This window comes from Pocillopora damicornis, chromosome 5 (genome assembly GCF_964200805.1).
Source record: "Pocillopora damicornis chromosome 5, jaPocDami1.2, whole genome shotgun sequence".
In the NCBI taxonomy this organism is placed as follows: domain Eukaryota; kingdom Metazoa; phylum Cnidaria; class Anthozoa; order Scleractinia; family Pocilloporidae; genus Pocillopora; species Pocillopora damicornis.
In genome coordinates this window covers 22,929,781-22,943,658 of record NC_142674.1, presented here as the reverse complement: position 1 = coordinate 22,943,658, position 13,878 = coordinate 22,929,781, and the positions used below count along the sequence as shown (strand labels likewise).

Genomic DNA, 13,878 nt, shown 5'->3' with positions numbered 1-13,878 from the left:
AAGAAATTTCTTGAAGAAAGTGATATAAGATCTAAATATTTATCATGCATGTCCTGATGTAACTGCAAAGTGTCTTCATCTGTGCTTTATAGGATAGCACCAAAATCTCAATTTATACTATAGATTTACTAAAAGTAAATGTAAATGCAATATCAAAACTGAGTGAACCAAGTTTTATCCAATTACCAATATCCGAATACCCAAGTAATAACTACTGCGTCACTTACAAACAATAAGAATAATTGATACATAAAAGTTTGTGTTTCCAGCACTCTATAAAGGCAACAAAAAATAACTGTCTGTATCAAGCATTACTACAATGGGGTTAGCACTTGATTATTCTCTGTAGTTAGTCCTTTTCTTCCTATTTTTTTTTTGTATATGTACAATACAATTGTATATGTATATAGTGAAATTTTTATTTCATGATTATTGTAAATTTCATTTAATATATTCAAACTATTTATTCATGAAAATTTCCCTATGAAACTGACATACTGTATTAATTTTACAGAAACATCTATTAATCTGTTGACTTAATCTGAAGCTTCAAATCAAACAGGGTAACAATTTTACCTACACAATTGCAGTACCACAAAAGCACTGACTGACAAGATGTGCCATCTCATCATTTGCCAACCTACGATGTGCCATCGAGAAAGCTTTCAGTGCTCTTGTGGGAACAAGTCTGGGTAGGAAAAAGAACAGATTCCTCACTCCCTCCCCCCCCCCCCCCCAAAAAAAAATCTAAGAAACAGTGAACAGTTTCAACAGGATTGTATGTTAGTAAACATATATTAATCACTTGACATGCAATTTTAGTCGCCCCTCTAGTTCATCGATTATCTCACTTAATTGTGGTCTTAACTCAGGATCACTAAGAATGCACTTTTTCCCCAAAGTACAAAGGAAGTGGCATTGGAGGTATGTACCAACTGCACAGATCACTCTTCCAAAAGAGAATATATCACTGGCATGTGAAGGTGGACTGGCCCCACATACAATTTCAGGAGCAATGTGACCATGCTTACTTTTGTAAAGTTTTTGTTCTTCAGGAGTGAAATGTTTCACAAGGGAACCAACTGCTGTTAAAGCTACACATTTGCCAAAATCAATTAATATGGCACGATACTCATTGTTTACATGTGAGATAAGGACATTATCTGCTTTGATATCTCTGTGAAGAAATCCTTGTTTATGTAAATAGGATATTGCCTGAGCCAACTGATTGATCAAGGTCAGCCAAATAACCTGCGAAAGGTTCAAACTTCTGCTCTTCAGTGCCAAAGACAATGTGTAAGGCTTGTCCAAAACATGGTAAAAGGACGACACTAGATGGTAAGGCTTTGAAAGAGTACACATCCCAATAAGAAGAGGAAAATTTGCATGTTTGAACTTTGACATGACTCTTGCCTCCTGTTTGACCTCCTCTGATGTAGCAGAATAAAATGTTTTAACTGCAACAGGATTGCCCCTGTAAAACATCTTGTTGCAGCAACCAAACACACCAGAACCCAGATGTACCTTCACCTCCATTCCAGATTCATCTTTTGGGGGCTCCAAAAGGGCACAGTCAATTTCCACAATGGATTCACATGTTGCTTTTGCAATGACCTACATTTCAGCAAGACAAAAATTAATGTACTGTAAATCCTTTGTTAACCCTCCTTTTCAGAGCAGGAAATAAATCATAAATAAATGCCTCTCTAAATGTTGTAATGTATTTATTTATTTAAACAGATTTTTAAATAGCGATTTCTTTTCATGGTAACGTGAATGCAGTGACACCAAGGTCAGATCAGCACATGTAGATGGAGTCACACTTTCAACATGGCTGTTTTATTTGAAGTTAAGAGTTTGAGATGATGGTAAAATTTATTCTAATGAGGAAGACTTGGTCAAACAGCGTCAGGAGGTTGATGCAGTGACTCATTCTCTGACAGGACCCTAAACCACCCTCACCCCCTCCTCCTCCACTTTAATTGATGCACCCGCTTAAAAACCTTTCCGGCTATGAAGATTTAAAATATAGTACACACCTTCCCTTGCGCTACAGATTGCCTTGGAATCAATGTCCTAGCCTTTCTTGAAGCCTCCTCTCGCTTGAGAAGTGAGTGCCATCGATCATAATATTTTCTCGCTATATAGTCGCATATCTTTCGTTGTTTCTCGAGGCGAGCCTTCTCGATCTTTAATCCAGACGCAAGTGTCTTCTCTTTGTTAAGGTTTCTCTGTAGTCGTTTCCGTTTTTTCCTTCCTCTTTTCATTCGTCTTATCTCCTCCTTTGTGTTTTCACGGCTTATCCTACCCATGAACACGATAAAAAATGTTGAAAATTACTATAATCTTGCCCTTGCCTTGCTCGTAACATCAGATTCTGTTTTAAGGCGCCAAAACGACCGCTGACCAGCGAGTAGTTAACTTCAAGATTTTCGTCACCAGACTTTTTCGGATTACGCAATGATAACAATGATAACAAACTTTTTTTTCTGCTGAAGGAAATCATTACTAAGTGGACCTTGGAGAAAAAGAGGGCTGGGAGGAATAGCAAATATTCCCCCCCTCCCCCCCCCCCCCCCCAAAAAAAAAAACAATTGTCTGTTTGGGTCTAACAAGGTGCGCACAGTAAAAAGGGAAGGGGTGATCTGGGATGGAGGAATTTGATACTTCCATGGTATTAATCTAAATGAACTGTACAAAAAATTACTACTTGCTTGCCAGTCATTTTAATGGTTTTATATAGAAAATCCCTAAGAAATCTTACTAATGTCCATGCCATACAGTGGAACCCTTATAATAAAAAGAAGGGCCATGGGTCTCACAAAATATGTTCATAACATTATGAGGTTTTACTATATCAAGTTTTTTGTATATATTTTACTTTCACTAGGGTGAAAAATGCATTGCATCATTCGCTAAACTGAGGACTTCTTTATATACAGGTTTTTTAAATCAAGGTTCCACTGTAACAGGTTGCAAATAAAAACAAAATTAAGTTTCCAACAAAAGCGCAAGTAATTAATAAGAAAAATGACAATTTTATACTGGCTGCGTAGTGTAACCATTGAGGGCCTGAGAAACCTAAATTCTGATAATAAGCACCAGGCCAACATTTTCCTAAAGCAACTTTTTGGTGGGCTTATTTATGTTAATGTTCAATTATTCATTTAATTTTTTTTTACATTTCCAGGACTTATCGGAAGTTAAAAGCAATTTCAATTTGATGCCTTGGCCTTCACCAGCCACCTTCAACAAATTAAAAAAAGTAAAAGTCAATAAAGGTATGATGATGAAAAAAGAACTGCAATGGTCTATATCTATCAAGATATAAAACTTGAACATAAAATAAACTATGAATGGTATCAATCTAATAAACACTAAAGCTAACACTGCAATTTGCGTGTAAGAGGACAGACCACAAGGACATGTTCATCTTGGAGAATGTCAATTGCTGGTATAAACTTTCCACTGATTCTCTGAATTGGAATAAATGTTGATTCACCTTCAGGTTCAAAGAGATCTTTGCACCAGACCTCGACAGGAGCACCTAAGGAGTATCTTGATGGGTGAGCTTGAAACCAATGTACAGAAGCCAAAACAGAGGTCACATAATGTCCATTTACTTGTACATTTTGTTTCATAAAATAATCAATAACACCTGATCTCAAATCAGCTCCAGAGGTGTCAATTGTGCCACCAAGTTTACACCACCTTGCCAACACAAATGCTGATCTATCTCCTCTTGATTTAATGGAGCCAAAGAGATCACCATTGAATTTACAACAAGCATAACATTCAAAGTGAGTCGTAACAGAGGTTTCATCCAGCCCATCCAAAAATGTAGCATAGGATTTCTTTAGATGGGGAAGAACATCTACATCTATAGTGTCTCTTGAGTATGGTCCACAGCATGTGTACAAATAGAAACTGCTCTCAAATTTGCCACCAGTTCGCACATGACCAGTGGACAGCACATAAGCTTGGATAATTTCTCCAGACACCTGGTCCTTCTCAGTTAGACACTGTTCTTGATGACTTCCTGATTGTTTTGAGTACAGTCTGTTAAGCAGAGGTTTAAATATATCTTGGAACTCAACAGGCAAAGGCAAATCCTTCATAAACTGACTTGATAAGAACTTGCGCATTAACTGTATCTCAACAGCACGTTGATTAGTTCCGTACTCGCCAAGAATTCCATTATAGCGCTCAAAGCTGAACAGCCAAAATGAGTACACAGGTCCATAATCCAAGACACACTCAACAAGATGGGTATGCAGATGTATGTTTGGAGTTACTCTGTGTTTGCCATACAACTGTTCAAAACCCTGACAAAACTTCAAAAGGTAGGAGTGGGCCAGCGATGCTTTTGTTTCTGTAAGAACAGTAGAGCACAGGCAAGAACAAGCCATGACAAAATTACGCCACACTTCCATGTCACTGCTGGGCAAGGCATTCCACAAGGCATGCATGGAAAAAAGAACTGTAAATGATTTCCACTGATCGGCTGTGAAGCCCCCATAACTGTTCTGTATTTTCTTGGGCATTCTTCCCACACTGGCGGGAACTTTAAGCTTGTCCATTTTTTCTTGTATCTGTTGCAAGTTATTCTTGTCAAGCAATGACTTCTCTGGATCTAACCATGCATTCTTCATAATATGCTTAGCTGTCCCAGTAAACAGATTGTGCATTGGGTCGATAATGTGAAACCGAACACAATCAAAATAAGGCAACAACATTAATTCTGTATACCTTGTTCCAAACTGCTGTTCAAGGTTTGCACAGTCACCAGCAGTTGTTTGGTTCAAGATCTCCTGTGCTTGCAGTCTGTGCTCATTGTTACTCCTTGGAGGGCATGGTTCAAAGCCGGAAAAATCAATTTTGGTACCAACTGAGCCAGGGAAAAATTTCTTGCATTTTGAACAGCCTATATTTGATCCATGGCCAGTAAATCCACAAACCTTTCTCACTGCTGGGATGTCGCAGCCAACACAAAGAAGAGCAGCATGGAATTTGGCATTTGTAGTTGACCCATGTGCCTTGACACTTATGCCATCTTTCCACAGCACATTCAGTTCAGCTACGAGGGGCTGTAAGTATGAATTAATGTTGTGTTTTGGTTCATGGGGCCCAGGGATCACACCAACTAAGAAAACATTTTCTGGTTTGAACCTCTCAGCCCTGGGGAGGTTCATCAGAACCATATAGAGCACTCCAACACTATACACTGAATGCTTGAAAGGCTGGAACCAGTCAACATTGAGCATAAATGCATAGTTCCTCTGTGCTGCCAAAAATGCTTTCCCATCCACGTTCTGCCATTCCTTCCAGATACGTCCATCAAAGATATCGGCAAGGAATCCATCAGGGATACCCCTGCTTCGCCATAATTCACATTTATCGACAAATCCTGGCCTTTGAAGGAATTGACAGAGATTGTCAATGATGCTGTTATAACAGTACACTTTGTGTGGGTAAAGCTTAGTCCCCCCACTCTTTAAGGAAACTTCTTTTAAAAGTGGTTCACCACACTTGGTACGGCGGAAATGTTGCCGATGGTTTGGAAACTGAACAAAAGTACACTTCTTGGTGACTTTTCGACCGCAAACCAGTTCATAGCAGTCATCAAAATTGTACAAAGTGTGACACTTTGGGCACACAATGTATTTAATAAATCTGTCTTTGTCCAGTCCCAGTTGCTTGCGTAGTAAATGGACTGACTTTGGGAACAGCACAGCAAAACTTGTAACAACTGGAAAGATTGTACCCATGGAATCAAACATTGCCCTCAAAAAAGTAAGAAGTATTTCCAATGCATTGTCAGATAATGAAGAAAATGAAGACCAAAGGCACAGGAAAATCAGCAACCAACGAAGAAGATGCTTGAAACTTCCATTTATTCTGGATGTGTTGTTAACATCCACAGAGGGTAGTTGACCCTGATTTTGGGGGAAGTCTGTATCAACATCCTCACCAGGCAAATCCCACACTTCTTTGAGTAATGCGTGTGGTATCCTCTCATGATAAATAAAGTCATTCTCTGAATCACTGTCATCAAAACCATGAACTAAAAGGTGATCTTCCTCTTCTAGATTGTGGATAGGAACATTTTTTCGTGCAGTGTAAACTGTGTTGGAAATAGAAAATTTGATATCACTGGGTGACCAACTTAATGTAAACAACAGATGTAACGGTAGCATTGATCGTTTACCAAGAGTAACAATGTCGCTTTCTGTAACGACACAAAGATATGATAAAATACGATTGGTCGATTTTATTAAGTCTGTACATTCTTAACCCATGTTTCCTTAAAATGATATTTGTTGTGAATGACTTTCGCTCAATGAGGTCCCCGTTTAGTTCCCTATCCTTTCTCCCTTGGTAAGAATGAAACTAGTTCGAGTCTCCAGCCTAGAATATAATAGTTTCACATGGTGTATCGCAAAAATTACCTTACTCGAAATCAGCCAGCCCTTCTTTCTCTGTGTTCGCCAAGATCCGCACCATATAGACGACTTACTCATGACATTTAACCAAGGAGAACGACTTAACGTTACCGGAGAAATGAAATTTACTAACCACTGAAGACTTACGACATTTGAGTCTTGCAGTCAATAACATCACTACAAACAAAGCTTGCTGGAAACGGACTTACAGCACACGATCGACATAATATTTTAACATGACTCTTCTGACGACTTGCACTGAGGTTGTCGGAACGTAAGTTTCTCCGATTAAGTCTTTCTCTGCACTACCCTTACCCAGAGAACTCACTTAGTGCTTAAGCATGCTTATCCTACTCAAGTATATTAAGGCTAGGCCAGCCAATTAAATATGCATGATAGTAGAAGATGCCATCTAGAATGGTTCAGTTAAGAATTAGTTAAAATAATTAAGTGGGTTATTTTAAGGACACCTTGTACGGCCTCGATCACTTGAATGGGTATCCGGACAACTCGCCCCCTGGACAATTAGCCCCAGACGACTAGCCCCCAGTCTCTGGACGATTAGCCCCCAGTATTTGGACGATTAGCCCCCAGTCTCTGGGGTCCGGATACCCAAGGAATTCAAAGGAGCTTCTGGAGGCCTGTGCTCACCTCCGCACGGTATCCGGACAACTCGCCCCCTGGACAATTAGCCCCAGACGACTAGCCCCCAGTCTCTGGACGATTAGCCCCCAGTATTTGGACGATTAGCCCCCAGTCTCTGGACTATTAGCCCCCAACCCACCAACCTTGAAATAAACTATGTTCTTGCCCTTTACTTTTTACGAACGTTTCCCTATCATATATTATGAAATAAACAATGTTCTTGTTATTTGCTTTTTACGAACATTTCTCTGCCATGCGTGTTAAATTATAAAGTAAACTACGTTCTTGCTGTCTTGTTGTTTGCTTGTTATGAATGTTTCTCTGCCGTGCGTATCGAATTATAAAGTGAACTGTGTTCTTTCTGTTTATATATTCTACAAAAATGAACTGTGTTCTTTTTGTTTACATACTTTACGAATGTTTCTCCGTCATGTTGTTTAAATAAGAAAGGAAAGAAACCAGGGACGAAACTTCGAAACTTTAACTTATTGGCGACTACTTGTTAATGTCAATCGGGCGTGTCGCAGGCAGATTACCGCAATGCTGTTAAAACCGGTACGTCTATCGACTGGCGCTGCTTAACCTGTGACTTCCCTCAGGCCGAAAGCACCGCTCTCAGTGAAAATTTAAGTGAAATCTCAGCATCTGCCAATCCTGACGCTGATTTCGACTCAGAGGAAACTACTAGAGGGTTGGCACAATGGACTGAACCGGTGCGCCAAAGGACGATCACAGCTGCCCCTGTAAATCCTGATCCAGGTACTTCACCGGGAAGCTACACTGGTCAGCATGCAGATCCGTCTGGTTTCAGACAAAAAGCTGAAGAGACATCAGCGGTCAAGCTATCGGACCATGCAGAGAAGACTCTTCGACCTCTGGAGTCAATACGAAGACGGCCGAAGGAATTCAAAGGAGCTTCTGCAGGCCTGTGCTCACCTCGTACAACCCATGTAATTTAAATTGAGTAAATGTTAATATAGATAGACATTCACAAAAAAAAGGGCTCCTTTAGGAGCCACAAACTCATAAAAGTCAATGACCAACAAATGAACGTAACTTCTCCTTTACATAAACTAAGACTGGGGGCTAATCGTCCAGGGACTGGGGGCTAATCGTCCAAAGACGGGGGGCTAATCGTCCAGAGACTGGGGGCTAATCGGCTGGGGCTAATTGTCCAGGGGGCGAGTTGTCTGACATTCCTTGAATGAATTCTACTTTACCAGCCCGCCAGCAAGTTGACCAGTGGATTTGTTGTTGAGATATATACGTTGTGTAAGTTGACATCGTGATGATGTCAGGAAATTGAAATAATGAATTTTGGAATGATTGATTGATTGAAGGGAAAACGGAATGCGGAAAGATTGATTTGAGTGAGCTGGGATGCCGTCTTGACACTGCACTCCACAACAGCTTCTTGAAAATTGCCTTGTGTGAAAAGTAGTTTAAATCCTAGGTAATTTTTCTGGAACAGTATTTTTAACGAAAAGAACGCGAAGGATTTTTCAACGAGACAGAAAGTTTTATAGAATTTTCTCGAGTTCAGTGGAGTAGATCGGCTATCATTCATGCATTCTCGCAGTTTTACTTTCATGTAATTTCCCATGCCATTACGAACGCCTGGCCGCCAAAAAATTACCCCTTTGAGGGAGACATTTGCTCGAGACTGAAAAATTGGTCCTGCTCATGCGCAGTTTGAATGAGCGGGCTCTGGGGCTGAACAAAGTAGACAGAAAAAATGGCGGCTGAAAAGCGCACTCGTCCCGTAGAAGGTTTTTATCTCGGAATAGAAAGCCACATTCATCTCAAAGCCGAGAAGATACGTCCCAAAAAACCGGAAAAAGTTGATCAGGAGAAAATGTATCCAATTGAGGTAAGTAAGGAGATTGCTTTGTTGATAAATTTCCTCGTAACGTAATACATGCGGTATAAAACCACACTTCTTTTGAATAATTTTAACTTCTTCCGAAAGAAATAAGTTCATTAAGAGATAAAGGAATTTACAAATTTCATAGTTTTCGGTTTAACATGAAAGGAGTAACTTCAGAATACCTGATAGCATAGTTGACCGTTGCTAGTGAGAGTTATTTGGCCCATCTTTCTTGCCGCTATGCAAGTAAATATAACAGTACTGATATTTAGCAAGTTAACCTAAAAGGGAATTTTCGTCGCCTCAAATACTCATGGTTTAACTGGGATCGTTCTGAAACTTGATTCTTAAATAATTTTATTTCAGGAACATTTTATCCGTGATCATTTCAAGTAAGTACTAAAAATTACCGTAAGTTATATCGTCAAAGTGAATCATAATAGTCCTAAGATATAGATAATATTTTCTTTGCAGATTGTTGACCGAGACAAAATAGAAAATAAAGTGAAAATTCACTTTATTGGATATTCAAGTGACTTTGATGAATGGAGAGATGGAGATGACTTAGTTGACAGAGACAAAAGTAGTCTTGGTCGCTTGGTACCACGATTCATACCGAGTGAAGATTCCTTGTCTGACAGGGCTTCAGCTTTATTCAACCGCCTTGGCCGCGAAGTAAAGTTTAGTCTATTTTCAACCAAAAGGGAGTCACCGGAGGTTCGAATTGAGATGCAGATTGACATGGATATTTATAAAACATATTTACAAAATATTGGATTTGTAAAAAAGTCAAGAGGACGGGAAGTACATTGTGTTGATGATAACTCTCATTTATGCGATCTACTTGGTAGTAAGTGGTTTGAGAGAATTCAAAATGTAAATGGAGACTTTTGTTATGTCATTCCTGCAACTGTAAGATTTTGGCTTCATGAAAAAAAGCCTGTAAGAGAGTTTGTTTATGTCGGCGATACTCTTGTAGAAAGCCACACTGAAAGTGACTTGGAAGTCATTTTTACATTTGTTCGTGGGGATGGTGTGAAGGCTGAATACAACAGTAATGAGTGGAAATCGCCCCCATCCTAACAGTAGTAGTAGCCACAATGTTTCTGACAGTAGCAAACATGTAATGCATTAATGTTGACCAAAGAGGATGAGTTGTTGCCCATTCTAACAATAATCCCTATTCCTCGGGGGGATATAGGCACTATCTCAGCTTTATCTATTACAAGTTTTTATAACAGATTATAACAATTTGTTAGTGCTTGTATTGTGTACAATTTAGGGCTGCAAAATTATTTATTTTATATAACAACAACAATTTATTAAGGCACTATCTCAGCTTTATCTATTACAAGTTTTTATAACAGATTATAACAATTTGTTAGTGCTTGTATTGTGTACAATTTAGGGCTGCAAAATTATTTATTTTATATAACAACAACAATTTATTAAGGCACTATCTCAGCTTTATCTATTACAAGTTTTTGTAACAGATTATAACAATTTGTTAGTGCTTGTATTGTGTACAATTTAGGGCTGCAAAATTATTTATTTTATATAACAACAACAATTTATTAAGGTACTTCCATATCATCTATCTCTAGACCGATATATTCTCATTTTGACATTTCGTAACCCATTTGCTGTTTGATTTGATCACATGTAAGGGAGAACAACATGGTTTAAATGCACATGAGCTACATGGGGATAAACAGGTCTTAATATTATGACCCTCTAATTTACAGTTTCCACAAGTAACACTTCTTGTGCCTCTTTGGCTGCCAAGATCCTCGAAATATTCAATTCTGTTCCTTTTTTGTACAATTTGTTTTAACGCATCCATTCCTCGTTGATTGGTAGATCTGAAGAAGTCCTTTGTTGTTTTGTCATTAAGTTTCTCTAGACCTTGCTGAGTGAAGGAGCTGATAGTACCATACATTTGTATAAACTCAGGCACATGCCATACCAGTGCATGCATGTAGGGAGTAACATGCTTAGTGTGATACAATTTCAAAAACTGTTCCAGAAAAGATTTTGATGCCTCCTGAATTTCTTCTTTGCTCTGTTGAGGAATAGTGGAACTCAACATGTTTGCAATTGTTAGAAACTGTTTCCACAACTGTGATATTTGATCAGATTTCTGGTGATTGGGCAATACCTTAGTGAAATCAATGTTCCTAAATAATTTCTGTTTCTCTGGGCCTGTTAGATCCCGCCATTTCAATTTCTTTGAATCCTTACAGACAAACCAGTTGAAGGGAATTTTGAGGGTATCATTTAGATAAGTCTCCCAGCCTGCCATGTGCTTGTACTTTGATCTATTAAAACCATCATTAAAAGTTTTGTTTTTGTCAAGTGCATCTTGACGTCGCAGCTCTTGAATGACGAGGTTAATTAGGTTGTCAGAAATTCTAAGAAAAAGGTGAAGTGAATCTATGACAACATGATCAATGGGAATTGAGGGAAAAAGTGGAGCATGTTTAGAATTGTACTTCTCCACTGTTCTTGACCTTGTATTCACTTGTTGTTGAATCTCCTCAATTGAACGTGCTCCTTTTGAGACATCAGTGAGAGACCATTCTTTTCTTCCATCATATTTGTCATATAAGGGACATTTACACCAAATACAGGGGTATGTAGCATGGGCAGCACCAAGACCGCAAACACATGCAAGGAATTTCCAATCCCCTCCCAGGAACCACTCAATTTCAAACTGCTCTGTTCCCACTGACAAATGTTTTAAAGATTCTACATCTTTTCGGATGTCTGTCAATGCTTTGGAAAGTGTTTCATAGTTTTCAGGCTCCTTTATAACAGCTATCAAATGATTGCCACCAGCTGCCTGAGCCAATGTTCCTTCATCAAGGACAGTGAAGGTAACATTGATGACATGTAGTCGTTTGCCAATATTGGTACCATCCCCAGAAAGTTTAACTCGAATCTTATGATTTTCTTTGAAAGCAGCATTAGGACTGTTTTTCATAAGAGTCTGCAACCTTACTTCTAGTCGTTCCTCTATGCTCTGCTGAATCCCACAAGTATCATTGGGAGTACTTGACAGATTCCATTTACTATTTAAAGCTTTTATCCTCTCCTTGACTTTCCATGACCGAGGTAGTTCCTTGCAAATCATAGAAAGTTCATGGTATGCTTCATTTGATATATTAAATCTTTCCTTTGTGTACAGCAGTAAATTTATGTCATCAATCTCCTCATCAGTGACTGTCTCGGCTCGAGATGAGTTTTGAATGTTATTGTTATCAACCAATGTGAGAGTCTCGTACTCTTGAGTGTTCTCATGGAAAATTTCAACTTTAGTGGCAACAAAATTATGAAGTCCAAGAAATGAAAGTGAAGTTTCACAGTCTGTGACCATTTGCTTTCGAACTCTAGTTTGATGCCTTTTGCTATAGTCTAGAAATGTTTTACTTTTGGTAGGACCCCTTGATTTCTTATCTTTTTGTAGTTTCATTAATTTCTGGACAAGCCCTTTAAATTTCTTTTGAAATTTGCTAGTAATGTCTTTGTTTTTAGCAACTGCTTCCTTCATTTTCTGCTCAATTTTGGCCTTCTTGCACTCTTCATCTTTAAGATCATCTTCAAGCTTTCTTTTCTGTCCCCTCAATTCATTGTTTTCGTTTTGGAGCATAACACAGTCCATTTCATAGTAATATATCTTAAAATTCCAAGTTGAAAATTTACCCCTTGTCCAATTGGAAAAGAGTTTTTTCACCCCATTGCCTCCCATAGTTTTGGCTTTGGCTAGTGCTTGATTTAATCGCCAGATCTTTGTTTTGAATTCTTGGATCAGCCTATGATTTATTATTACACCAGGGATCCCGCACTCCTGTCCGACTTTTTGTATAAGTATCCTTAAAACGGAGTTTTGTTTGCCTAAGCTTTCCTCTGGATCGAGTTCTTCTTCACGGTCAGCCTCTTGTTTTGAAGATTTGTACAATTCGTACAGAAGTTTACTGCCAACAAACATGTAGAACATTTATCAATTGCTGAACATGAAATCGGGTGCAACTTCATAAATTTACGACATATTTGGAATTTATTGATTCAAAGATTACTTGTTTAGTTGGGCCTGAAATGATGGATATTCTTTGTGGCTGTAATTCCCGCCATCGCCGTTTTTCTTCTTTTCTTCGTCGTTTTGCACGGCCTCTACTGCACAAAACAACACAAACGTAATGCAAATTACAAGAATAGCGCGGGCATTACGCAACATCGCCAACATCTGCGAAGAAGTACTTTTCAATCGCCGATTTACATATATTTTTTCGCTTCAACACGTACGAATTTGGAGCCAAAATGTTTATTAGATCCCAGGCTTTCCAGATCAACCCGTACATAAACGACTAGGCCGCTCCAGGCCGCTTGAAGTGATGAGTTTGTTTGGCCGAGCGGTCAATGCCAGTCACGACTTCTTTCAAGTTCGACGACTTCGAAGCCCGATTTACATGGTTTATTTTTCACTTTTCCAAAGTATTTTGCGACTTATAGATAGAGTAATAAATATGTATCGTAAATCTAACCGTACATTTAGATAAAGTTATCGTTAACTTTGTCTAGTTCTGCTTTTCGCTAAAAAATTAACAATTTCCGCCATGATTTTGTGTCACTATTGGGGGCCTGGAAACGAAAAAAAAAAATTAGAGGCAAATGTCATGTAATTTTTTGGCATTTTTGAACAAGGCGAATTGAACTGAGCAAATTCCGGTCGAACAACCGATTATTACGGCATTTCATCGATTCCAAAAAAAAAAATGGTTGTGATAAGGCTAAAAGTGTATTTAAACAGACAACCTTCCGCCAGAATGCAATTAATGTATCAGATCCGATAGAGTTGTTTGCGCAACCTATCTGACGTGATCGAATATGTAATAACATAACTTCTGTGTGTTCATAATCACTGTA

The 13,878-nt window shown here is 38.7% G+C and overlaps 4 protein-coding genes across 5 annotated transcripts; 1 reads left to right on the top strand and 3 right to left on the bottom strand.

Annotated features, from left to right (window-relative positions):
• Nucleotides 1-719: 719 nt before the first annotated feature.
• On the bottom strand, nucleotides 720-2,447 carry LOC149046024 (tyrosine-protein kinase Src42A-like). The gene is made up of 2 exons (XM_089206354.1): nucleotides 2,040-2,447; nucleotides 720-1,614 (listed from the first exon to the last, which is right to left on the bottom strand). Exons 1-2 carry the CDS (start codon nucleotides 2,310-2,312, stop codon nucleotides 802-804), a joined length of 1,086 nt encoding a protein of 361 aa, XP_089062480.1. The 5' UTR covers nucleotides 2,313-2,447; the 3' UTR covers nucleotides 720-801.
• Nucleotides 2,448-3,158: 711 nt separating this feature from the next.
• Nucleotides 3,159-6,197, bottom strand: LOC149046023 (uncharacterized). Its single transcript, XM_089205993.1, has one exon. The coding sequence runs from the start codon at nucleotides 6,195-6,197 to the stop codon at nucleotides 3,384-3,386; it is 2,814 nt and encodes a 937-aa protein (XP_089062119.1). The 3' UTR covers nucleotides 3,159-3,383.
• Nucleotides 6,198-8,721: 2,524 nt separating this feature from the next.
• Nucleotides 8,722-11,315, top strand: LOC149046022 (uncharacterized). Of its 2 annotated transcripts, XM_089206107.1 has the most exons (3): nucleotides 8,722-8,958; nucleotides 9,322-9,347; nucleotides 9,430-9,563. In XM_089206107.1, exons 1-3 carry the CDS (start codon nucleotides 8,824-8,826, stop codon nucleotides 9,449-9,451), a joined length of 183 nt encoding a protein of 60 aa, XP_089062233.1. In that variant the 5' UTR covers nucleotides 8,722-8,823; the 3' UTR covers nucleotides 9,452-9,563. The 2 variants fall into 2 exon arrangements, with proteins under 2 accessions (XP_089062233.1, XP_089062232.1); XM_089206106.1 differs by lacking the exon at nucleotides 9,322-9,347 and having other exon boundaries at nucleotides 9,430-11,315.
• On the bottom strand, nucleotides 10,556-13,636 carry LOC149046021 (uncharacterized). The gene is made up of 2 exons (XM_089206104.1): nucleotides 13,032-13,636; nucleotides 10,556-12,929 (listed from the first exon to the last, which is right to left on the bottom strand). Exons 1-2 carry the CDS (start codon nucleotides 13,196-13,198, stop codon nucleotides 10,556-10,558), a joined length of 2,541 nt encoding a protein of 846 aa, XP_089062230.1. The 5' UTR covers nucleotides 13,199-13,636.
• Nucleotides 13,637-13,878: the final 242 nt, after the last annotated feature.